At 41.7% G+C, this 26894-nt stretch overlaps 1 protein-coding gene across 1 annotated transcript; it reads left to right on the top strand.

Annotated features, from left to right (window-relative positions):
* The first annotated feature begins 26 nt into the window (after nt 1–26).
* On the top strand, nt 27–26266 carry LOC135916146 (uncharacterized). Its single transcript, XM_070539447.1, has 7 exons — nt 27–52; nt 2906–2982; nt 10141–10242; nt 14866–15035; nt 19858–20003; nt 24061–24211; nt 25928–26266. The coding sequence occupies exons 1-7, from the start codon at nt 27–29 to the stop codon at nt 26066–26068; spliced, it is 813 nt and encodes a 270-aa protein (XP_070395548.1). The 3' UTR covers nt 26069–26266.
* Nucleotides 26267–26894: the final 628 nt, after the last annotated feature.

Below are 26894 nucleotides of genomic sequence, written 5' to 3' on the forward strand. Positions count from 1 at the left end.
ATGGTTTTACTTGCTTTGGTGCGCCCATGACTCTTGTCGGCCAGTACCAATTGTAGTTTTAGTCAGGTGAACTGCTATCTTTAACATAGTTTTCTTAAAAGTAACACTTAATTTTTTGCCACAGAAGCGCCTATATGAAACTACGTAAGAAAATTTTATTGATATCGTGTCATTTTACGCGCGCTTCTTGTTGGAATATTGATCAGAGACAATGATCAAAGATAGCAATATGGTGAAATAAACCAGGTTTACTAACTGCGTGGCGCGAAGAGATGCCAATGACCAATGCACTAGGTTCTAGCTAAATATAAGGGTAGAACATACATAGCCACGAAATATATATGTAAGAGAAAAATTATCAAATATTCTAAATGCATTGATTGAAGAAGTGAAAACTCCCGACATGAATAAGCGTGTTCCTTTCAAAAGCTGCACCAGCCCTAGGTGAACCAATCAACTTTTTAAGAAAAGGAATCAAGGCAATTATTGGACGTTAATGACCAACAGTGCCGGGAAAAGATATTGCTTAAGTACTCAAACTGAATCGGGGAGACCGGCAAGTCTTTACCAATGTAGTGGCTTGTCTGGAGATCTCCTTTAATGTGCCAGCAGTGAAGCAGAAACATGTAGTCCAATCGAATGGTATTTGCTATTCAGATCGTATTCGACTTCAGAATCCACTATTCAAAACTATCGAATAGCCGTTTCCGTTCCAATGTAAAACATAACAGCACTTTTGAAGTCTCGCAGGTGAGGGGCTGATGCAAGTGAGGACTCTTATTCCGAGTGAAATTGTGCTGCTGGAAAGTCGTGACTGTTGCGCAAAGGCGCACCATGCAGTTACGAGAGAATTAAAGCACGGATGCTCAGTGGCGTAGCTAGGTCGTCTGGCACCCGGGGCCCATAGGTCTTCTGTCACTCCCCCCCCCCCCCCCCCCGGGTGTAGCCGGCAGAGAGGGGTGTCTTCAGACGTGTATGACACCCCCCCCCCCCCAGGTGTAGCCTGCAGAGAGGGGTGTCTTCAGACGTGTATGACACCCCCCCCCCCCCTCCACTGGCCCCTTGCACCCGGGGCCCACGGCCCCCCGGCCCCCCCTGTTGCTACGCCACTGCGGATGCTAAACGGTTCTGCTGAACAAATTCCCACCTGTCATTATAAAGGCCCGTTGTGGGAGCTATAGCCTGTAGATCTGCTAACTTGATTCAGGCAACGAAAACCTATCTTCTTCAACGAACACAGCATATCTACAAATATCTCTACGTGAATGTGAGGCATGCCGTTCCTTAAATTAATTGCTTCGTTATTGTCCTTATATGGCAGTGCACCAGATAACTGATAGCAGCCGTTTATAGTAGAGAAGCTGCTTATAGTTGCGCGGACCTACAGTTGGGAACGGCATTACATTTACATATGAAATATAAGGTAGGCGTAACATATTTTTCTCAGAAATCAGACTTGAGAATAATTTATTGCGTTTACAGCACTAGAAAAACCCGAAGAACGCAGCTGCCTTAAACAAATTCTGGCGTAGCACCCTTTTCAGTTCTCACCAACCTGGGGTTCTTTAATGTGCTCATAAACAAAAGTACACGAGCGTTTTTTTTTCCATTTAATTCGTTCCCGTCGAATTCCGCGACATGGCTTGAACATACGTGCACGCGTGAGCTTAAGTCTAGCAGCGCGACGCCATATCTACTATCTAGCCACTAATTAGACTACCACGCAGTTTTTTTTTTGTTATTGTTGTTGAGCATGGACTAGACAAAAAATTTCACACGGTCCAAATATTAGCACATATATATAATGACTACTTAAAACTGTTTTCGCGACGCCCGAGGTCCGACCGCAATAAAAGAACCCGCACGGATTACTCCGCGTTCTGTTACGCGAGGAAGACGGAAACATGAATGGAATTTAGCACTGCATTTTTTTTTGTTTTTCTGTAAGAATACTTGCGTAAATCTGAGTACAGGGTGCCGGATGGCCGGGGCAGATATGTTTTATTTGTTTGAAGCGGCAAGCAGGAAGTTTACATGTTTTTCCGTCTGAGTTTCGCAAGACCTACTGATGGAAAACTATATGCGCAAAAATACACACGAGAGGTACACGATGCTTGAAGAACAAGAAATATATTTGTGCTCCAAGTGGAAACGTACATTGCCGAATGAAAGCCGATACTGCGGCCGCAATGCGCGCGCAGTAACCAAGCGACATTAAAAAAATAAAATAAAATTAAACAAAGAATAGAAAGAAACTCATCTATTCCTAAGGCATAAATACAGGTCATATGCAACTATAAACACCGTTTGAGCGGTCCGAACGCATACACCAGCACGCGAAATAGTACGAATGACCCTTCTTAGCAGAATCGCCAGCAGTTTCCAAAGGCGGGACTTTGACGCAGCCCAATCCACTTCGATCGCAGCGCCGCCACAGTATTTTTCGTCGTTGCGCGCCTCACTCACCGCAAAGCATGCGTCACCCCAGCTGTCCCACTCAACCATATTCTAGTACACCGTAACATGCACATACCAAGGCACACAAGCAACACCGCTGCGTAGCGTAGCACGTTCATAGCGCGTTGTTGCACGGAAGCTTCCCGAGCAACGTTATTGAATCAGAGTAATCCAACTTCATTACGTGTCAACGTACTTGCAAAGATGTGTTGCTCTATTGTAACTCATTTCCTGCCGAAACCAAAACCAATCATGGTCTTGGTTTATGGAGCAATATAAATTACCGTAAATCAACACAACTCACTTACAATGGAACTACCCTATTACATGTTCCATAGGGATACCTTTATTGTATATCTGAGAAGTTCATTTAGATGGTGGTATTCAAGAAACAGAGCAGCGCCTAGACAACGCTATGAGGCGCCAATGTCGCTTCGCATTTATTAAGGCGCAAGTCAAAAACAGATTTTCGAGTGCGTTCCCATGAAATCAAATTGTCACGGCTGGCGTGTGTTCTGTTTAGAGGTTGTTAAACGTGCTAGTTCTCAGATTAACTATTAATCTGCGCATTGTTCACCCACTTTAATACTTAATGTTAAGCGCAAGAGATCGCGCGCTTCAATCACTTGTGACCTGCAAAGTTGTTCCCAGTGCTACACGGGTGTGCTTGTGCCGCTGTAACTTATCCGCTACAATGACAAGTACAGTAAAGGAACCGCAATACAAGAGTTGAAGGCTGCCGGTAACCTGTCTAGTGTGGTTAGTTGGTTTCGGTGCTTGCGTTGCAGACGAACTTTTATTGATTGCTATTCCGCGGCCTCTTCCCTTGATCCTTTTGTTCTTTAAGCTGTGTTGCTAGTGGTTGTCTCTATATGACCTCTGTGTGCGACTAAATTTACTTCGGTTTGTTCTTTTTCAGATGCACAAAAACCTATTAAAACTATCGAGGGGACTGACATTGGTGACTTCATTCGCCAAGTGTGCGCCAAGTGTGCGCCGCAGACTGCATGCATCGTCTGCGGCGATGCATGCAGTCCGACTTTGATTACCGCTGCCACACGGGACACTTTCGATCGCGATCAACTTACTTGACCCCGATTGGCTCCTTTGCGCAAGCTGCTGAAGGGAGCCAATCAAAGTAGAGAAAGTCAATCCCGATCGGGCGTGATAGCGATCTAAAGTGCCTAGTTTGACCCAGGTATAAAATTGTAATAAACGTTAAGTTAGCAAATGAAGCTTGAAGAGACGTTGTAGTTATTCCACCATCTGCAGCAGCACTTCTTTCAAAACAGTTTCAGAGACATGGGTACACACATCGGCCTTAAGAGACCCGAAAACTCTGAGTTCACTTTTAATGATGTGCGCTTCATTGCTATAATGGTTAGAAACTGGTATGTCAGACATGAAAACATATTAACCTTCCCAGCCCCCGATGCATATTGGTCTGTTTCAGCACCTAAGCTGACAAATAACATGCTGTGATTGGTTGCCTAGTGTGTTATTTAATTACGAGGTGAATGAGATCTAGAACTATACAATAAGTGCGGAAACTACTATTTGAGAGCAGCTGAAACTTCAGATGAGATTGGGTACAATCTATAGTGTCCAAAGATGTCCAGCCAATATTTCACTTGTCTAGAAAGTAATGCATCCTAGCATTAAGGCGACATTTGGAAGCGATTATAAGCAGCCCTCCTGGAAAGGGCATTGTCAAAGAACCAGTGCTGAGAGAGTTTTGTGCTGTATTTTCGCAACATAAAGCACTCTCTAGACCAGGGCCGGTATAATGTAAAACTATTCCAATCAGTTTTTTTATTCGAAATCGGCCATTAGCCCTCCCTGATAGTTCAAAATGGCTCGGGCTCTGCCCATATAGGTGTGGCGCGCTCCCATATAGGCAGAGCCCGGGCCATTTTGATCTATCACAGAGGGCTAATGGCCGAGCTGGAATAAAAAAACAGATTGAAATAGTTTTACATTATACCGGCCCAGTCATCATTCGTACTGGCCTCCACACTCTTGGGTGGACCACTTGTACCTACTGCTGTAACTTCAATTCCGGACCAATCTATGACATCTTGGACCAGATGGGAAGCTGGTGTCTTGCTCACAGAGGAAGCATTCGAAAATTGTTCACACAAGATTGGCAAACTAATTACTTCATTTAATCAGGAGGAGTTACTGCAATTTAGCTATGAATCTTAAGCAAATCCTCTGTCTTTTAGTTCTATTTCCGTCTGCATGCTTGCATGGTGCATTGAGGCTTCTGGTACTGTTTGCTACAGCAGCACCTCAAAGTGTACAAGGCTGCTGGCATGCTATCCATAAATGAAGGCTGCCGGAGTCATAGTTGATAAAGGAACAGTCGACTTCCGTTCTTTCAACATTGGTTATCATGACCAGCCTTTTCTTTAGACTATGTCTAAGAGTCCCAGAAAGCTTCGTGTTTTATAAGCCCTCAATTTAATGCAAAGGAAATCTATGATGTCTCTGAGGTAAAATTAGTTGACTTGTTCTTGAAGCTACTAATAAGACATTACAGGCATGTATCAGATACAGGCATTATAAAATTGTCGCCTTGAGTAAGGATAGAAAAGGCAATGCTCACTTTAACTGGGGAATGCATTGAAGAATAGTGGTGTTGCTGGCTGAGGTAAAGGTAAAATTTTTGCTGATATTCTTTGATGATAGTGAATTTGTAAGAATGAAAGGAGACACGCATTTGGTGCCGACTAAACCTGCAACACTTGTGTCCTGTGCCATTCCCTTATAATAGAGCCTGACCATCGGCATCAGTTCTACTCGATGAGCCTCTTGTGAGCTCCAGTCTACGTACAAAGTTTCTCTTGGAAAGCACACACATAATGTCTGACTTATCATAATTTGGATTTAAACTCCTCATGTGAGGCACTTTGTTGTAATGTATACATTTTTCAAGGCATTTACTCCCAGCCAAAAGGTTATACAAAGTTTAACCATGGAACTTATTTGTAGTGACAATTATGTTGCATAAAAACCTTTGATGATATGTGTTTTAATTTTGAATGGATCAATATTAATCAAATAATTTCTAGAAACTACCTGTTGGGTGTCTTATAGGCAGCAACTGTTCTGGTGGGAAACGTGGAAATTTAATACACTCAGAGGATTTGCCATGAATCTACTGGCTTGATGCTAGCACCAGGATAACCATAAGGAGCAACTTAAGTTCAGTGCATTAAGAGCGCCGGTATCCTTTTCAAACTGATTTGCTGTGACCTTTGAAAGCACTTTGTTCTCTGGCTGTGCCTATGTGTGCATTGTGGATGCCTTGCATTTATTTCTGTAACGCTGTTTCAGGAAATCACGAGACTGCGTCCATTCTCCTACTTGTGTCCAAGAACAATTCTTGTGAAGGATCCTTTTCATTGACCTTCTTTCTCAACGCTATGGAGATAAGCTTGTGAAGGCAGAAGTCTAAAGACGGAGAGCAAGTCATATATGTATACTGTGTTATAACATGCCCCCTAAGTCATTGTTTGCTTTTGTTGTACTTCGTTTTTGCCTGTCCTGCCTCCTTACAATATTCAAGGTCTGCGTCCGTCACATTTGGTTTAGTTTTTGTGCCTTGCCACTGTGTAATGCGTGATCTTCAGCAAGTACGTTGTGATCGCTGACACTAAACTTGTCTTCTTTAGAGTATATGGACACTGTGTCTTTCCTGTGGTAGATAATTGTGCTTGAGCCAAATTATTGCTACAAGCATTGCCTTGTCTTCGGAGAGAGATCACAGTACTGTTTGTGAAAATGGAATTTGTGCGAACGACAATTTGTTGGGCGCGTTGATGAAAGTTTTGAGTCAGTGTTAACTTGATGAGACTGGTTAATTAAATACAAGATTCTTTTTTTCAGGTCAGAGTTATTTTTTGCTGAAGTTGCTTGTGACCTTTGTGTGTTGGCATCAGATGTCCTCTCTCCTGTTTACTGTGCACAACTGCAAAGGCTGCTTTTGCCTTTAAGAGTTGAAAGGACATTGAAAGCAAATATGAAGTCTAGCTACAGCAACTGATTATGCTCTTTTTATTAATTCTGTGCTGCAAAATGATTAAGTTGGTGAGATAATCACAATTCAGTGAGTTGGAATGCGGCATATTAAGGGTCATGGAGCACTAATAGAATGACATTCTTGTGTAGGGAGTTCAATAACGTCAAACTTTTTCCTATATATTTAATGAAATGAAAGTATTATCAATCATTGACTACTTCACAAGAAATCATTGCCGGGATGATGTGCAATAAGTAGCAGAGGCTGATTACACATTTTTAAGGTAGTTTTGTTGCTCCTCTACATTATCTTTAATTTACTCATGTTTGCACGAAGAATGTATTTGTAAATTCAGAATACTAGTTCATCAATTTACGAAAGAAAACTTCTTTTCTTATTTCCCTTAAATTTCACATACATGAGCTGCACGCCGTCTCCCTTGTAATATCCTTTTAAAAATGTGCTACCATTGTGTTGCACCATTACAAAGTCATTCTGAATCATGCAAAGACCGAGTGGTTTTCGTCGCAGCTGGCATTGCAGCCGGTTTCTCACCAGTCGCAGCACCCTCATGCTCCGCGTCTACATTTCCCCTCTCGACCAAGGCGCCAGAAGAAGCTTCAGCTGAAGCCACAGCAGCCTCTTCACGTAGCTTGGCCTTCCTAGAGCTAGACTTCGTAGTTCCCGAATGAGCGGTCTCCATGTGACCGACCAGTCACGAGCTCAGCAGCTTTCCGGAGCAGAAGTGGCAGGTCACCACGTAGCAGTCTCGGATGTGTGCCTCCAGATCTTCCAGGTGGCCAGTGTAGCTACATCCGTAGTCCTCATTGTAACAGTACGCTACCAATATGCGCAGAACATCAAAATCGGCGGTGGCCAAGGGCATGGCTGTGCGCGAGCTAAGTAGCGTCCCGTCCATCGGGCTCCGTAAGGTGGTAGAAAACTTCACGATTTCGAGAAATCACGGACCGCAATAGACGTGCTTGCAGCTCAGGGAATAGTGCTCGAACGGCACCACAGAGCACAGCGAACAGAAAGGCGAGCTGGCTGGCAGCTGATCTGCGAACCGGATGAAACGCCTGTCAGTCTCGTTGCTGAGTCCTTTCAAAATATATTTCTTCGGCTTAGGTGCAGAGGCCGTGGTAGTACTATGTACAGCAGCATGAAACTGTCGACGAAGCTCAGTGAGAATGAACGCGCAGTCATGGTGCCTCGTCTTTTACGCTGGTGAAGACTTCATCCGCGCCAATCAAATGCTGAGATGCTGAAGAAAGGAAAACATCTGCAGTGTTTATAACAAAATACTTGTTCAACTCATTAATAAAAATATGTAGGCACTTCGCTGTTTTTCCATGTTTAAGTGGGCCCTCTGTGCATCATTTAGTGTTATTAGCTGGTGATCATAGCCATTTATTTTTGTTGTGTACCTCAAATCTTTCTCCTGTCTCTTATGGTTGAAGTCAGTGAATGCTGTTTCATCATGCGTTTTTCTTCATGTAAAATGTGGCAGTAACTCTGAAAGGTTTCTTCTTAACATGCCATTTTGTAGCTTTCTGTGATAATGCAGTGGTATTGCTTTATTCGTGCACTCCATGTATAATACCATAACAAGAGAAATCATATACACTTAATGCATGCCTTTAGTGTTGTATTACATTTGCAGCAGAGTATTCGGAATGCATAATGGAAGAACAATGCAAGGAAACAAATGAAGCAAGATAAGGGTAGTCTAGCCATTAATTAGCCATCACTCCAGCGTAACGCAAATGAAACTCGATCATTCCATACAGCCTTTAGTTCTTCGCCGTAATATCGCTTTGTTATCCTTGTTTCACAAATATGTTTATAATGCCACACAATCCACACTACATATCCAGACCGCCTCGAGCACGTCTCGTCGATTATATAACCACTTAAGTTTTGCGCGCATGTACGGTACGACACATGCTTTTAACTTTTCCGCACTCCCTACGGCCATTCGCTTGTGGAACAATCTGCCTGATCACATTGCTTCCGAGTCAGATCAAGAAAAATTTCGTCATCTCCTACACGAGCATTTTTCATAACAGCACTTACAAATCACTTTATCTTGTTTCTAACACTTGGCAATCTGCTTCGAACTTCTTGTGATACTTTTTTTTTATGCATTGCTATCTCGCTCTTGTGAATTGCTATGTTATGCTGTATCGTGTGTTCACTTGTATGCTCTGTATATATTATTGCTTTTTTTTGCGTCTTTTTCCCTTAATATCACTTCAAGAATTGTACTCCCTGATATGTTCATTTTTTGTGTATTTGACTTTCTAGTATTAATGCCTTACGTTAAGTTTTACTCAAGTTATTTCCTTAAGTGTACCTTTGTGGCCTTTCATTACTTCAGTTGTTTGTGTTTCATGTTTCAATCTTGATAGTAATGTTGGTGAGTCCTGTATTGAGGTGTATCTTTTGTATACCACTTTAGAAGGCTGCTTACTCTGTAACCCCCCTTACACAATGCCCCCATGGGGCCTGTAAGGTATTTTAAATAAATAAAAAAAAAGGAATAGTGACTGCCTAGGGTAGCAGATCAGTGCAAAGAAATTAACACAACAAGGCTAGAGACAATCCTTGCATTCTCTTCATGCTGTTATGTAATTGATACGTCCATACCAACTTGCTCAACTTTCTCGATCTAGAATGCTGGTACGACTTGCGATACATCGAAATAATTAGTTGAGATAAATATATAGCAGAACTCTGTTGGCATATTCCTTGTTGTTGCATTTTCCTGGTCGCCGTATTCAGTTTGTGTGTGGTGCCACTGAACATGCCTAGACACTATCTCTTGCTTTGTGTTTATACTTGATGCATCCTCTTCCTATGACATTCTCGCATCTTGCATTGCACTTTGGATGATACAGTGATGTAAATATAGCGTTACACGAAAGCGATGTTGATATAGCATTACACGAAGGAAGCAATGAATTTAGTATAGAAACGTGCTGTATCAGGCATGTCAACGGGTCACATTTGTAAAGTTATCATCGTGGTTTCTGCAGCCAATAGGCCACCCCTAGTTTGATTGCTCGAATGCTATAATGCTAGTTTGATTTCAATAATGGCAATTGCCAGTTTTGCCATTGTTGTTTTCCCCAACTAATAGCTATAGTCTCTTCAATGACATCAGATGAATACCTGTTAAAAGCCTTAGGGATTAATTTTAATGAATTAAACAATTTTCAATTTGTACCAGCACTGCCTGTATTAATTTTTGGTGGCTTTCTGGCTAGAACGTTTTCTGGGCTTTTACACTCTCTGTATATTCACTATACCGTGAAATTCATAGCCATACAGTTCTACTACAAAAGGAATCCTAACCTTGGTTAGATGCAAAGCTAAACTGTGCTGTTATTGAAGTCCTTAATGTTTCACATTATCTGAACTTCAAGAACTTGCGAACATGTATGATAAGGATGCATCATCAGCTCAAATTTTCTGGCTTGTGTTTTCTGTAAGTTGAGAAATTTATGTTTGAAATGAACTTAATTGCCTTCTTACAAAAAACTGTTTGCTTATCTATGCTTATGAATTCATGCCACTGCATTTAAGTAACTGTTGTGACCCCTTTCCGAAGTTTAGCACTGACTGCTTCCTTTATTTATTATTATATTTTTTTGCAGTAGAAATTGTGCTGCCACCAATTACCATAAAAACAGAGCCCCTGTCTGATGCCACTGAGAACTGTGATCCACTTTCCCATACAAGTGACCCGCCAAATAATGGTGAGTTCTTACATTACAGCAAATACACATTGATCTGACTGAGTGTATCCTCAATGTAGCATATGGCACAGTGGGGCCTTAGACTCACATTGTGTTATCACATGTCGCTATGAGACTCACATTGTGTTATCACATGTCGCTATGTTAAGCAAGCCATATTGTTTGCTTAACATAGTGTGACTTGTGGAGTTTAACATGGTTTACTTAATGGATAAAGCTAAACCTCCAGTACAGTCTAACCTCACTAAAACAATCTATAATGTATCTCGCTCATATCAGCATATAATAAATACATGCTTATAGCAAATAAAGAATGTAATGAAAGTATTTTTGTGTTATGTGCGACTTCTTTATAACAACATTACTCAGATGTATTTAAATTTACTAGAATTTGCCCGGAGTGCAAAATACTGAACTTAATATCCTGCCTGTTTACAAGGAAGCCTGGGTAAATAAGGCAGCATTTTGGTTGGACAACTATCTCTAAACAGTATTTGCGTGCTCGTAGGCACTTTTGTATGTGACACACAGTCTCTTTATGCCTTGAATGACAGGCTCTGGTTGATGATCACTCTGTAAGTGACTGAAACTGTTGAACTTTTTGTGTTGCACTACATGGAAACAAAGCTGTCATTACACTTCTTCACGACGAAGTACAAGCTGCTGCTGTGTGCATCACATATGGAGGACGCTGTGGTATGCTCGATGTATGTTGCACGATCCAGTGCTTAATTGTGGGTGTGTTATGAAGAGCACGCTATAGTTGATTTGCCATGAGTAGGAGACAAACTGTGAAACTGTTGCTGCTGAACTGCTCTGAAATAAAGGAGCCATTGAGCCTTGTCATGACAACGTACGAGTGACTATGCACATCACATACGGAGGACACTATGGCTTCCTTCATGTGTGTTACGCCTCCATAACAAGCTGTGTGACGTGAGCAGTATGCTGTGGTTAATGCCCCACAGCTAGATGACAAACTGTGAAACTGTTGCTGATGAGCTGCATTGAAATAACAGTGTCATTAAGAGGAAGCTTTAGTTTGGGCCCAACTCCGACGCGGCCTATTCAAATACATGTAAAACGCAGAAACGCTCTTCTGAGATAACCCCTGGACCGGTTTTGGAGAAACTTGTTGCATTTGAGGGAGAAAGTTAAATTCCAGTGACTGTTGGAAGCGGAATTTCGATTTAGGGCCTGAATTTTGTTACAAGAATTTTCAAAAATTCGAAAGCTTGAAAAATATAGAAGCACAAAAGTTTACAAATTAATAGCTCTGCATCAAGAACAGATATTGTGGTTCTGTAAATGGCATTCATTAGATCATTCGAAGCAGACAAATTCGATATGTAAATTTATATATTGCACGAATTCGTTACGTGTTGTACAAGGGTTCTGCAAAAGCTGTATTTCTATATCACTAACTTTTTTAAGAATCATGTGTAACATATCAGTTTTGTATGCTTTAGATGTACTATTAGATGAAATTCATAGAATTGCGGTATCGTTTTCCATTGCCAAGTTACAGAGTTATAAACGTGATAATTTCGTTCTCTGAAAATTTTTTATTTTTGCCTATGTTTAATAAAAATTTAACAACCTAATGCAGAAATTCGAAACCAACAGTCACTTGATTTTATGTCTTTCTTTTAAATTTAATAAACCTCACCGAAATTGGTGCAGTGGTTGCCGAGAAAAACGAATTCTAATTTTACATGTATTTACATAGGAGCACCCGAGCTAAAGCTCCCTCTTAAGCTTTGTCAAGATGAAGCATGCGTGGCTATGTATGTCACATATGGAGGACACTATAGCATTCTTCATGTTTGTCGCACATGAAGCTGTGCAACGTGAGCAGTACGTTAAAGTTGATGCTCCATTAACAGACCGTGAAATTGTTGTTGGATGCCACTGAAATAACGGCGCCATTGCACTTCGTCACAATGATGCAGAAGTGGCTATGTCCATCACATGAAGAGGATGCTGTGGTATCTTCCACATGCATTGTGCATTAGTCACTTGTGTGCTGTGACTAAAGCTGATGCACCGCAAGCAGGTGAGCTAAATTGAAAAATTGAAAGCCGCAATTAAAAACGTAATGTTGCTCTTCAATGCGATTACAAGCTGCTGTGGGCCACAGGATAACGTTACACACTTGACTTTGCATAGAGCTGTGTTTGTAAGGCTTCCATACTGAGCCATGCTTAGATCTGCCTTCTCCTTCTCTGTATTCCTAGATAGACTTCAAGCTGTCATTTAAATATATTATTTTGATCCGATCTGCATTGCATATGGAGGATGCTACAGTGTCTTCTCTGTGTTTTACTAGAAATATTAAAACACTTAGTGCAAGAAAGACACTGGACAAAGAAAAGGAACACACACCACACTCACTGTGGTGTTTGTTCCTTTTCTTCATCCAGTATCTTTCTTGCACTAAGTTTTCTAATAATGCAATACCAACCAGCCCACCTATCCATCCTATTCTTTCGTATGTGAAATACAGTTCCATAATCAACAGCGTACTGTAATGTGCATGTTGATGTGCCACGAGAAGGTGATTGAAACTGTTGTTGTTGAGCTGGCATTGATGAAGAAAAGTTCCATTCATTATCAATACACTGGCTTTACGTCGAGGCCTCCGTTATTTCTCCAACTGTTGATCATTGAAATAAAAAAATTATATGGGTCCAATGCACATGGCAGCGTCGTTGGAGCTTGTCACAAGCTTTAGTGAAGCAGTTAAATAAATGCTTTACAACTAACAGTGATGAATACAATTTTGTTTACTTTCATCCTATGCAACGAGTAATCTCATGAAATGTTTTTGTTTATCCACCACAAAGGTTACAATGTTATCGTCATGCAATTTGTATACTGATGCACTGTATTGCTCACAAGTAGGGGTGTGCGAATATTCGAAATTTCGAATACGAATCGAATATTTTCCTTATTTGAAGCGTATTCGATTCGAGAAATGCATATTCGTAAATTCCCGAATATTCGAGGACGGCCGAATAATGGTCGAAACGGCGAATATTCGGACAGACTGTGAATAATTTAGCAATTAACGAATTATATGCTTGCTCCACATTCTCCTAAAAACATGTTTATTCACTGAGAGCTTCACATGATCCGCTCATTATCTGTATGCTCTACATCAAGATGGCAAGTTGGGCCAGTTTGTTGGGATTCATAGTAAGGTTCATTACAGCGCAACACAAAACAGGGACAAAAGAAGGTACAAAACGATGACACAGCGTTACAGCACTGTGATCTTAAGTGCTGTAACGAACCTTACTATGAATGTGTACGCTCTGTTCTAGTCTATCTGCATCAGGCCCGTGAGACATGATCAGTTTCGATTTTTTTTCACCAAGCTTTATTCCAGGGCTCTTTCATTACAATATATGATGTACTTTCGGGCTTTGTAAGTATGCGCAATAAAATATGCACCTAGAAAATGTTACCTGGACAAATGTTGTCACAGTGCATAGAGAGCCCTTACTTTCTGAACATGTTGAGCAGTATATTTTCCTTCGCGATAATCTGTAACAAGCGTTTACCTGACAGAGCCTTACCTGACATTACCTGAGTGCATTACCTATAATGAGTGCCTCTTTAACCTGAAGCAGCCTCGTAAAATGCAATATTATTTTTAAAAGGGTAATGAAGCAATTATTACCTCGTTTTGCAATTTTTTAATACTACACATATATTCGATATTCGATTCGATATTCGAAGACAGTTTTTCGCCATATTCGTATTCGATTCGTATTTGAAAATTTCAATATTCGCACACCCCTACTCACAAGCCATGCCGAAACGCAAACTCCAATTTAGGCGAGATGCAGAGTGTGACATGTAATGCAGTGATATCACAAGGATGAAGGTCGTGTATGATACTTGTCGAGGGAACAATGGTGATGACAGGTGTATGTACAGAAAAGTATAGCACACATTAAGCAACATTCAGGAATTTTGTGCCTCTTTTATCACAAGGGCATATAACCCCTCTGGAGGTTTGGCCAAGCATAGGCACTTTCCCAGGGGCGCATACCAAATGACAAAAAAAAAGAACAGAAGTAAATAAAACAATCTGTGAAATATAATAATCCATTTCATTATTAAATCAGTGTGCTTCAGACATATCTGGTAGCCGACATGAGATGCTCAAGTTTTATGCAGGAATCGTAGTGGGAAGTGCCCATTCAGGAGGAGTGGCCAAGGATAAGCGCATGCACATACTTAGTGGCTAAATCAATGAAAGTAACGTAAATCCAAGAATCCATGAAATGTAACTTACCATTCCATTAACAGATCTATGCGCTTTTGAGATGCTTCTGAGCCGGCGTTATATGTTATGGTTTTATGTAGGAAGTTAATACTTAGTCAGTATACGATGGTTGTGTAAGCCACTAGCCAGCCACTGCTGCAGTTTCATATAACCTTCGAATGTCCACGAATATATCCGCCGAGATAGCGACCAACTTAACAGCACACAGCCGCAAGGCAGCCATGCAAAACCAGGGAAAGCAGACAACGAAAGCTTCGCTGTAGTGGTGTAATTGCACTTCATGATTGAGAACAAATGGCTATGTGTTCTGTTTGCTTTTCTTTTAGGCACTGAAGAGGATGATGTGCAATGTGCAGCTGGGGACAAAGGATGGAAAGGAACGATAGAGACAAGCACACATCATCGTGGGTTACCAACCAGCCCGATCTCACACTTTACTGAGGAGGTGTTCACTGTAGATACCGCTGCACTGCAACGTGGAGCTGAAAGTGACGCGGTAAGACTTCCATTTCATTTGTGGACATTCTTTGCGAGCTACTCCAGTGAAAGGCAAATTCTATAGCTCTTTCAAGAAACAACAGAGTTTGGTTTTAGCTCTTCCAGACATTTAGGATAGAGTATTGGCAGGCTGACATTGGTGTTTTACAAGTGTCAGCACCTGAACTGATCTTTACTTTGTGCAAGTGTTCTGACCACTTATGCCAACTCAGTTCTCTGTGCCAATGACACTACCTTGTTATTATGGTGCCTTGCAATACTTAACGAGCGTGGTAAGTAAACCTGCCCAGCCACAAGCCTGTGCTGTTATAAACACCTAAGTCAAGTATTGTACCTGGAAACGCAGTGCGGCATCAACTAAGTAGTATTTCACTCAGTTGACCATCTACAGTCAAACCTGGTTCTAACGAAGTGGCCTGTGCACTAAACATAATTTGACATATCAAATAATTTGATATATCCAAACCAGGGTATAATGAACTTTTATGAACTTTTATGGTAGTTCATTACACACGATAGAACCAAGCTCCATGACACTACTGAAACATTCCAAGGAGATCTGAATCTCACGGTAGCATGCATAAGTAATGCAGCAACCTGAAAGTATCTGTAGCTTTCTACCGGGTAATGTATGCGTCGTATCACACAACATATTTGGTTCTGTCAGAACGTGCAGTTGAGCATGCTCTGCTGCGTGATCGAAAACAACATGATCAGAAAACATAAGCTGTGAAAAAATGAAAGCTGCTGCTATCAGTTTTATGGGGCCAGTTGCAGGCACTTGAAGTTTGATATATTCAATGTCCATTTCATTTTGGGGGACCTATTTTGCATGAATATCACTACACAAGTTTTGTGTTTTTAATGTAGAGCATATTTCGTTATACTGGGGTTTGTTATAATCGAACTTGACTGTAGTTCTTCCTGCAGCTCTTTAAATTCATGTCACCTCTCACACACCTGTTTGACAGTACGTGAAATACAGCTGGCCAGATTTTGTTGCTTACTAAACTTAAAATTTGTGCTTTCAATGTTCAGCAATGGTCACATACTTGAGTTATACTGCATCTTCCTTTTTAGCCATCATTAACCTCAATCCTCTAGGGGTGCATGAATATCAAATTTTAAATTTCCGTGTGAATTTAAACAATGAAGACCAAGCACGAATTGAACACAATATTTTTCGAATACAAGTACTGTTAGTTTTACAAAAATGCATTTCCTTCTTCACCAACCAGAAAAAAAAAAGAAACAATTAAGTTTATTGCACAGCAAACAATGTACAGGAAAATCATGCTTTGTGGTCAACAAAATTCTCTTGTGTAACGCTTTGGCTTGACAGTATCATGGCTGCAGTTATTTAATGTTGTCCTGAAAGAAGGATAGCAAAAAGAGCTGCTCATTGGACACACTAGTCTCTGGTATCGGCTGGTATCGGCTTTGCAAGCTGAGCCATCAGTGGGCACAATGCTTACACCACCACTCGCATAGATCTTCTTTCTGGCCCAAAAATTTTGTCATGCAAATATCTTTCAACCTGTGCTTGTGACAGCGAAAGTTGCTGCCACAAGCAAGCGAAAATTGCTGCTGGTTGACGAGCTTATCAAAGTCTTCCCACAGTACTGACGTGGAAGGAGAGAAGCTTTCAGAAGCTTAAGTTGAGGCCATATTTGGGTTCCTTGCTGTTTAAATTTTCCTTGCTTCTTCTAAATACAGGTTTTCAACCAAGTTTGCCATCGAAGCATCCTATGGGTACTCTACTTTTGAACAAGGATCTAAAAAACATTGCCAAGCTTGCTAGTTGGCCAAATTAGTAGTTTGGCAACTGTGTTTTTAGGCGCTTAGCCAGATTAGTTGCAGACAAAGGTTTACACCTGGTGTCTGGTATTGTCCAGAGCTGATAATGTCGGGTAGCTATAAGCACCAGCAGGGTACCCATGACAGTGCATCTTACTTTTGATATGCGTCACTGCACGCGAAAAATGCTTCACCGCAATACATGTTTTTTTTATGCTCCGTCGCATGATACGGCTGTGCTGCGGCAAAGCTGACTTAAAGACCCGACAATGTCATTTTTCGGGAATGTGAATATTTCGTTCATATAGGAGGTTACCCAGCAGGGGTAACCTCCTAGCAGGGAACATATGCAGAAGAGTGGGTCTAAAAATTAATCTGCAGAAAACTAAAGTAGTGCTTAACAGTCTCGGAAGAGAACAGCAATTTACAATAGGCAGCGAGGCACTGGAAGTCGTAAGGGAATACATCTACTTAGGGCAGGTAGTGACGGCGGATCCGGATCATGAGATGGAAATAATCAGAAGAATAAGAATGGGCTGGGGTGCATTTGGCAGGCATTCTCAGATCATGAACAGCAGGCTGCCATTATCCCTCAAGAGAAAAGTATATAATAGCTGTGTCTTACCAGTACTCACCTACGGGGCAGAAACCTAGAGGCTCACGAAAAGGGTTCTACTCAAATTGAGGACGACGCAACGAGCTATGGAAAGAAGAATGATAGGTGTAACGTTAAGGGATAAGAAAAGAGCAGATTGGGTGAGGGAACAAACGCGAGTTAATGACATCTTAGTTGAAATCAGGAAAAAGAAATGGGCATGGGCAGGACATGTAATGAGGAGGGAAGATAACCGATGGTCATTAAGGGTTACGGACTGGATTCCAAGGGAAGGGAAGCGTAGCAGGGGGCGGCAGAAAGTTAGGTGGGCGGATGAGATTAAGAAGTTTGCAGGCACGGCATGGCCACATTTAGTACATGACCAGGGTTGTTGGAGAAGTATGGGAGAGGCCTTTGCCCTGCAGTGGACGTAACCAGGCTGATGATGATGATGATGATGAATATTTCGAATACCAATATGTCTTTCGAATAGATAGGAATACTAAGATATTTGAATTGAATATTTGATGTTTCGAATTTTCGTGCACCACTGAAATCCTCTAATCTGTTTGCATGTTTAAGCCCTATTTAAGCCTGTAGAGAGAAAGGGAGAGATAAAGGAGATGAGAAACCAGAAGATAGATATCCAGTTTGCTACCCTGCAGTCGGAAAGGGGTAAGGGGAGACAGAAAGATCTTAGAGAGGTGCACACACATGAAAAAGTGGGAGAGGAAAACAAAGGAGAAGAAATGAAAAACACAAACACACAAAGGAACGCAGGAGGGTCACATTCAGGCAGGTCGCTTGATTGGTGAAACCACAGTAGCGCCTTCACTGGCTTCTGGTTTACAGGTCACATCAGCCAGCACTCCAAGACTGTTTCTGGGAGCTGTAGCGACGTACAATGACAGGCTATGTTCGATTGCTTCCTCGCTGCCACAACTATCACAGGCAGCACTGTCAATCATTCTGATGTGGCAAGCAAGTGCATTTGTGAAAGACACTCCTAGCCATAGCCAGCAGAGAACAGTTGTCTCGATTCGGGATAGTCCAGATAAAATGAGTAGTTGGAGGGATGGGTCCAGGTGGTGCAGTCGAGTATGTCGAAAAGCTGGCATGTTCCGCATGGATTGTATGGGAAGCTTTGTTGCCGTGTCAGATTTTGATAAGGGGATGGGTTCCTTCACGGCACCTTCGTGAGCCCTCCTAGTAGCTTCATCGGCGTTTTGTTTGCCCTTGATGCCACAGCTGCCTGGGAGCTGCTAAAAAGTGACGTCATGTCCTTTCTCTGCTAGCTGGTGATATAACTGCCTTATTTCTAGCACAAGTTGATCTTGTGGTCCACGACGTAGGCGAATAGCAAACAATGCAGGGCTGCCTTCGAGTCAGGGAATATGCTCCATCTTCGGGGTAGATCTTCATAGATCATGCGAAGTGCGCTGTTAAGTGCAGCAAGCTCCGCAGCAGTTGACATTGACCAATGAGGTGTTGTAAACTGAATGGTCAAGGCTTTTTTGGGAAAGATCACAGCTCCAGTAGATGCATCTGCAGTTTTCGAGCCATCAATATATATGTGGAGATGGTCCTTGTATGTCTCGTGCAGTATGAATAGAGATAGTTGCTTGAGAGCTGATGACGAAAGTCCTGCTTTCGTTCAAATTTCTGGTACTCATAGTCGAACTTGTGGATGAGCCAAACACCAAGGAGGCACAAGGAGCCTCTCGGCAGGCCTATAATCTCTAGGGGGGGAGTCAATTTAAGCCTGTAAGTTCCGCACTACAACTACAGAGTCGCTGCACTTTCGACGAAGTCATCGTCACTCCTTGTTTTCTCAGAAGAAAGTCTTGCACATGCTTATTGTGCTGCAGTGGTGCCATAAGGGCGGGGGGAGGTGGGGGGGGGGGGGCAGACCGGCCTAGGTGCAGCGCTCAGGAGGTTGCAGCTGGGCAGTTAAAAGGGGTTGAAATGGAAAAGAATTATTTATCAAACAAGCGAAAAGGCGCCGGGTGCCTTTCGCTGAGTGGAACAGTGTCACTATGTGCTGACTACAGAAAACAAAAAAAGAGTGGAAATTTGTAGAAGGGTACTTTACAGAAGCCAAAAGCAGAAATTAGCAAGTTTCAATAACATTTACCACGCCACAATGCTCCAAATATAAGAAAATGCATTGACAGCCATGATGTCACACTGATGTACCATCTCTGGGTTTCTGTTGCGAAATTCAAGAAATGTAAGTTTGGAGTTCATATGAAAATTGAAGTTTGGATTGGTTTCTCTTCTGGTATTCAACATCTTATCGTGAAATTAACAAAAATAAACTTTTGAAAGAGTGCTTTAACAGTGTTTATATCTAGTGTCCCTTTAAGCTATGCAAATGCATCACTAGTCTTTGCATCAATAACTCGTTGGCTGGTACACTGTTGTGCAGGCGAATCTCCGATTGTGGTCTCCAAATGGCCTGTTCCCAAAGTTCTCATCATATGTTCAGCCCCTTCTGCATGGTGCCTCGATGATAGAACAAAGGCACAGGGCTCTCTCCTGCGCTCTGCGCGATGAAATCATCCAGTTCCTAAAGTAAGTAAGAGGGAACAGTTGTTTGGCATTGTCTCTTGCCTCTCAACTAGCACCCTACTGTCATTGCACAAGGAACGCACCAAAGAGGTGAACTACCAGCGCAAATGATTATAAAACTACCCCATAGCATTATTTTGTTTACAGGTTTACCTGCATTTGCAACAGTGGCTTAATTCTGGCTCCAAAATGTACACTTGGGACTACTCCATGCTTAGAAACGAGCTACAAAGCAATTACACATTGTACTTTTATGTAATTGCATGGAACTGGCATTCAGATCAGTTAGTTGTTTGTGTTTCAATTTATGGCAGTACATGACAGACCCGGCTGACAGGCTGTCCACCAGACAGACCCGGCTTTTTCGTCATCTGCTCCAGGCAGAATGTCTCTCGCAGATTTTGTTGGCTTCGTAACAATATCTACGAAGGCTGCACAGATATCATAGTATTTAACTGAGAAGTGGAAAAATTAAGAAGGACATGCCCAATTAACAATGCTGGAAATTGGAAAAACCAAGAAGTGGTCAGATTGCTAGAGTGGGTAGGCTTAGGAGTGGTTATTACCGCATCCTACAGTTGGGCCTTATTGTATCAAAGTCACATTAGACATGAATGTAACTTTGTTGTAAGTATATATTCGTTACATGCTGGCATTGGTGAGAAAAATTTAATTTGCTTCATTTTATTGATGACTGTTATATGATGGTGTGACCGTACCTATGCAGTCTGCTGCCAAGGTACAAATTTGAAATTTTATTTACCAGGGAATGTCTCTTGAAACCATCTAAGTAAACCTCGGCACACTTCTGTATTATTCTGAGCTGTAAGGCTGTGATAATTCAAATAAATTACCTTTGCAACAAGATATATATTCTCATTCTTGCGGCGTTATGTTGCCCAGAAATATGACTTTACTTTTCCAGCCTGGACTGGGAGAAATTTTTCTTCCGCTGCGAAGCTTTTTTTCTTAAAAACTCGCAATAGGTGTTTTTTGTAGGTTCATGCTACTGTCATGTGAATGACGATTCTCCCTTTCATGAGACTTCCACTTGCAGTGTTTATAACTTGGTGCAAAAGTCATTAAATTTAGCGTGCTTTTAGTCGACTTAATAACTTTGTCATTTTAAGTTTATATGTAAGGACATAAAGCTTGCGGAAGGCAGATGAACAAACATCAGCAACATGAAGATTCCAAGACAGCTTTGAAGTGAATGTTACACCGAGATATTAATAGCAACTTGTTGTAATGATGAAGACCCTAATATGTAGGTATTTGACAGCGGATTTTTTTGGTGAGTTACTGGAAGGCAGACACATTTCCTCGTGTTAAGGGTCATTCCCCATTTTACACACCGTTTATGTATATTGCCCAGACTAGTGTTGAGATTGTTGTAATCGTTAGCGGAACCAATTTCTTTAAACAAAATACAATCATCAGCAAACAATCTTATTTCTACACCAGGGCCAACAACGTCAACAATATCATTAATATGCAATATAAAAAGCAAGAGGTATAACACGCTGCCCTGAGGTACACCGGATGTGACTGGAAGACTTTACCTCGAAACTTCGTGATGTGTATCAAAATTTTACCTCGAAAATTTCTTGATGCGCAGCCAGAAGTACACAAGCGACATTCCACACTCTGTGCAGTAGAAAATAGAGTGAAATATGGCAAATCGAGGAAGTAGTGTTGTTTTTTTTTTTTTGATGAAACTGGCAGGTCAATACCCAAAACACTCCCTCATCAGTAAAAAGTCTCTAAGTGATATTGCATGTCAAAGATGTATACCCTCGCGTAGTTCGCACCGCCATGCACTTTCAATGTCAATCGTTTTTTATCAAAACAGCCATCAATTGGAACAATCTTCCCTCAAATGCTGTCCTTCATGTCAACCCTGCTCACTTCAAAACCACCGCTGAGGCACTTTTTGTCAACGTCAACTAACTTGTTTTTCAAGTGAAGCTTGTATTGCCTCATTCGTGTTGGCATCGGTGTTGGTGTTGTCGTACGAAAAAACTCGCGCCACGCGAAAATAAAGAGGGCTTGTCGGGCTGCGTATTCAAGCCACTGACCTCTGGATTGCAAGACCACCAGACTAACCAATTCAGCCACTGTCAGTTCATCATACGCACCCTTTAAAGCAGGGTTTTATATGCATGAAGAAGTAGATGCAGCGCAAGGCACAAACCAATCACAGGTGTCCTCTCTCTTCCGGAGGAGGGAAAGGGTGTCATTGCGTGTTTGCTCGCCTCACGCCTGACGTTTCTCGCCAATTCAGGGCCAGCACTCAGATGGGGAGGCCGTATTTGGTTCATTCTGCTGAAGAGAAGGCTGCGTTGAAAGAACGGAAGTGGGAGCGGGCTGCGCATCATGCATTACGCCGAAGAAGAGGCAGCATTTCATGAACGAACTCACTTGAGAAAGGGCTTGTTGTCGACGTGCCGACCTTGCTGTGAGGGAGAGCGAAGCCGAGGTGTTACTACAATGAAGAGCCGTGGATCCCGAGCTTCTCCTGCACCCCTCTTCACAGTAGTGGAAGGGCAGTCAATTTTTTCATCCACCCCACATGTAAAACCCCGTGTACAAGGTCCTTGAGGCATTGTCCATAAATAAATAAATAAATAAATAAATAAATAAATAAATAAATAAATAAATAATGATGATTTCCTCATATTCTTTTACTTGTTAATTATTCCTAAATGTCTTCGTTATGATTTTCTTAATTGTAGCTGTAGATTACTTTTTTGTAGTAGCAAGACAACAGTCGGAATGTGAAAAGAGAAAGCTGCTTGCCATATTTATTCGAACATAAGGCGTTTTTTTTTCCCCTTGAAGCTTTAACCTCGAGCTCACCCCCCACTTTATATGCGAAGCTGATAGATTCAGTTATGTTTGAATATGGCGTTAGCAGTGCCACATTTCTGGCAATCCAGATTTTAGACGGCAGTGAACATTGTAGTGACTAATAAACCAAGGCAGCTGAGGCAGTACTGGGTATTTGCACATGCAAACCACACTAAGAAATCTAATAATTTATTACGAATATTCGGTATTTGGCCAAGCCCTGAAAAGTCTAAATAATCTGTGTGGGTACTCACATCACCTTGTATTAGTGTTCCTACTTGCGTTCTTTTTTTCACATACACCAATCGGATCTCCGCCTTATAATCATTACAGCCTTATAATGAATACAGTATTTCTTCAATTGCGAAGTAGTGCTCTGCCAAGACAAGCAGCTTTGGTGTACCCAGATAACTAATAAGCTCTTTATTTTTTGGAAGCAGCAACAAATTGAGGCACATGCTTATATCCTTAGAGGAGAATATGAGGGCAAGCCATTCAATTAGCCAAAGTCCCTTAAGAATCTTTCCAGGGCAATTTACTGGCTACTTCGGTTACTAAAAAGTCACCAGAAAAGGGAACTATGACTTAAAACTTCTCCCACGAATGTTAAGCTGCTCTGCTATACTGCTCTTGTGCGGCCAAGACTGGAACATGCATGCGTTATATGGGATCCTCATACTAAACGCAACATTGATTGTCTTGAACGTATTCAGAGGAAGGCCGTAAGGCTTATTTTTAATAAATTTTCAGCATTATACTCACATTCTGATTTAATGCAAGCAAATGGTATTCCCCTATTACAGCCCCGAGGCCAAAAATTTTGATTAGAATTTCTTTGCCAACTCTTGGGAAAACAAACTAGTGCTAGATGCATCAACATATTTGTCACCCCTAACTAGCAGGCCCACCTGACACCACAATGAAAACGACCGAACTCCATGTTTTGCTCGTGCAGACCTCTTTAAATTTTCTTATTTCCCGATAACCATTAGTGAATGGAACTGCCTTATCGAAGGAAGTGATCAAACTGTAAAGCAACCTTTCTGAGCCTGTATTATTGGTGCTTTTTTTTGGTTGCTGTTTCTTTTGTATTTCCTTTGTATTTGTATTGACCACCCTGCTTGGACCATGAGTCCGCAGTATTGTATAAATAAAAAAATTTTAAAAATGAATCCTGTTGTTTTCATGTCTCCCTCACTGCCACGTGCAGTGAACACAAGCTCATCCAGCACACGAACACGTCAGTCATGCGCTGGGAGTACTGCGCGCTGGGGCGTTCCTTGGCTGCACGGTACCCTAACATGGTGTGGGACCACCCCAAGCCTGGCACGCGGCTGCCTTACAGACAGAAGAATGCTTGGGTGAGTAGAGGTGCTGTGTGTTATCAACACAGGTGAGGGCAGCAACGAAGTTGGAAAAAGAATACCTAGCACATCTGTGTGAAAGAACAACAGAAAGCTGAGCTAGTTGGTAAGGATTCATTGTGAAAGTTCGTGTGATTCGTGTGAAAGTTGGTGCTTGCTGAAAAGAGAGAGAAATATAAAAGTAGGAAGACAGGGAGGCTAACCAGAAAAAAATGTCCCATTTGCTACCCTGCACAAGGAAAAATAGGTTGGAGTGCATAAGGCAGGCATTATCAAATCATGACCAGCAGCTTGCCACAATCCTCGAAAAGAAAAGTGTACAAACATTGCATTGTACCTGTACTAACATACGGGGCAAAAACTTGAGGTTAACAAAGAAGCTTAAGAAGTTATGGACTGCGCAACGAGAACTGTAACGAAAAATAATAGCCCCAACTTTAAGGGACACTGGGTGTGCGTTTGATTCTGGGGCATGTTAGAATAAGACATATATTGCCAAATGAATTGGCTGTGTGTTTCAGCATTTTTCTACATCTTTAATTCGACCTGCCAGATAATTCAATCAATTTCGTTAGGCCCTTGAAGGACAAATTAATGGAAGTCGACTGTATTGTAAGTGGCACGTTCACCACATGACACCCTAACTGGCGCACCCTAATTGTCTGGAACCTATAGAGTGTATTCAACGTGAATCATTCCTTTCCTCATACCAGGCACTCAGCAGTAGGCACGTTTTTTGTCTTGCATTATATTGAACCTGGATATCCCAAAACAAGAGCACACTGCTCTATCCATTGGGCCACAGATACAAACTCGCTTCTTGCATGCCAATGCCATATAGCTCTTTGAGATGATTGGCCCACACGACGTGTTTGTCATCAACAATGAAAGAAGTCGCATTTTCATCCTGAAAAGTGAAGCATTTGTAGCAATAGCAAAGCATTAGACAACTACACGAACTAATACCCGCTGTGGTTGCTTAGTGGCTTCGGTGTTGCGCTGCTAAGTACAAGGTCGTGGGATGAAATTCTGGCCACGATGGCCACATTTCGATAAGGGCGAAATGCAAAAAAACAACCGTGTACTTGTAGATTTAGGTGCATGGTAAAGAACTGCAGGTGGTCAAAGTTATTCTGGAGTCAACCACTACAGCGTGCCTCATAATCAGATGGTGGTTTTGGCACGTAAAACCCCACAATTACACGAAGTAATATTTGCAGCTTTATTGGCTGTATAAATTTTAGTAAACATCTGCTTACTAATTAAATTAACAAGTGTGGTGTCGTGCACACACTAGCAAACATGAGCAGATCTAACTCAGTGACTGCAAACACTTGCTGACACTTTGCTGGCATGATGAAGAGTGGCAGCAGCGGTAAGCAAATTCCACTTCGTGCGTCCACTTGCTTCAACGCACACTAGGCACATGAAAATAGCACATACCACCAGCTATCTCGACTCGTCTAGGCTTTGCACACATCACAATTGCCTTCAGAATAAGGTGCGCGCAGCCATCCTGTAAGAGGAGGCGCCTGCTAACCTGCCGCCCTTACTGGTTCTCAGATATAGCACAGTCTTGAGCTTCGTTTGCAAAGCAGACATCTCAAATAGGCCCTGAGAGTGTTCTTATAGCTGTGCAAGTTATTCTTTGTCTCGTTAAGTTTGTTGATGCAACTTCTTTTGTACCTTTTGTTTCTCTTCTGTGCATTGCAGAGTGTCTTCATAAGACGCCTCACCGCATCCAGAAAGGCACTGAAGTGGAGGAGGAAGATGAAGCTTATGAATTCATTTAGGATTCCCCAAGGATCTACATCTACATCTGCAATTAGGACTCCGACTACCACTGCTTCCTAGGCTGTTAAACTACTGCATATGAGCAAGTGTTCAAAGTGATACAGTGATGCCTGTATACAGTGTTTAAAGACATTTGCAGAACTATACAGTAGAAAGAACAGAAGCCTCCTCTATCCCTGCAAGTATTAAAAATGTTCCTGTATAATTTTCTGAGTGCGCTATGCCCAGTAGGCTGCATATGACATATCAGTTTCTCAGAATGGCCAGTTGTAGTTATTCCATATTCCAAACAAGATAAAAAAAGTTTATAGGAAGATAGGCGTGATTGACAGTAGACGAACAAGGGAAGTCTCAGCCTTGAGCCAGTGTTTTGATAATATTACATACTTGTATTCATCAGGCAAGCAATTGCTTTTCTATACTCAGTTTTGTACTTTTTGGGCAAAACTGCAAAAGCTATGCAAGTATGTGCTAGCACCGTTGTAGAAGTCTCATTTTGTCCATTTAACAGTTATTTCATTTCTGACCTTCAACACTTTATAAGAATTACTACTTTGTATATTACAACTACAAGTTCTGAAGGTAAGATTACTTTAAAGGGAACCTGAAACGATTTTGACGATTTTGTACAAATGTACCGAGTCGTTAGAGTAGGTCCTTCTGATCATTAATTGATGCATCTAAGTGCTCTGCATAAAGTGTGTAATTTATTATAAGGTTTTACAAATGTACATTGTTGCGAATCGCAGCACATCGCATGGCTGAATTTTAAGCCGCCCCTACCCATTTGACATCATTGTCCCCAATGACGTTAGTAAGGCGAGCTATCCGATTGGCTGCCCAGGGTGCGTTATCAATAATTTTTCCAACTTTATGCTGAACAAAT

The sequence above is a fragment of the Dermacentor albipictus genome, chromosome 5 (assembly GCF_038994185.2).
Source record: "Dermacentor albipictus isolate Rhodes 1998 colony chromosome 5, USDA_Dalb.pri_finalv2, whole genome shotgun sequence".
NCBI classification, from domain to species: domain Eukaryota; kingdom Metazoa; phylum Arthropoda; class Arachnida; order Ixodida; family Ixodidae; genus Dermacentor; species Dermacentor albipictus.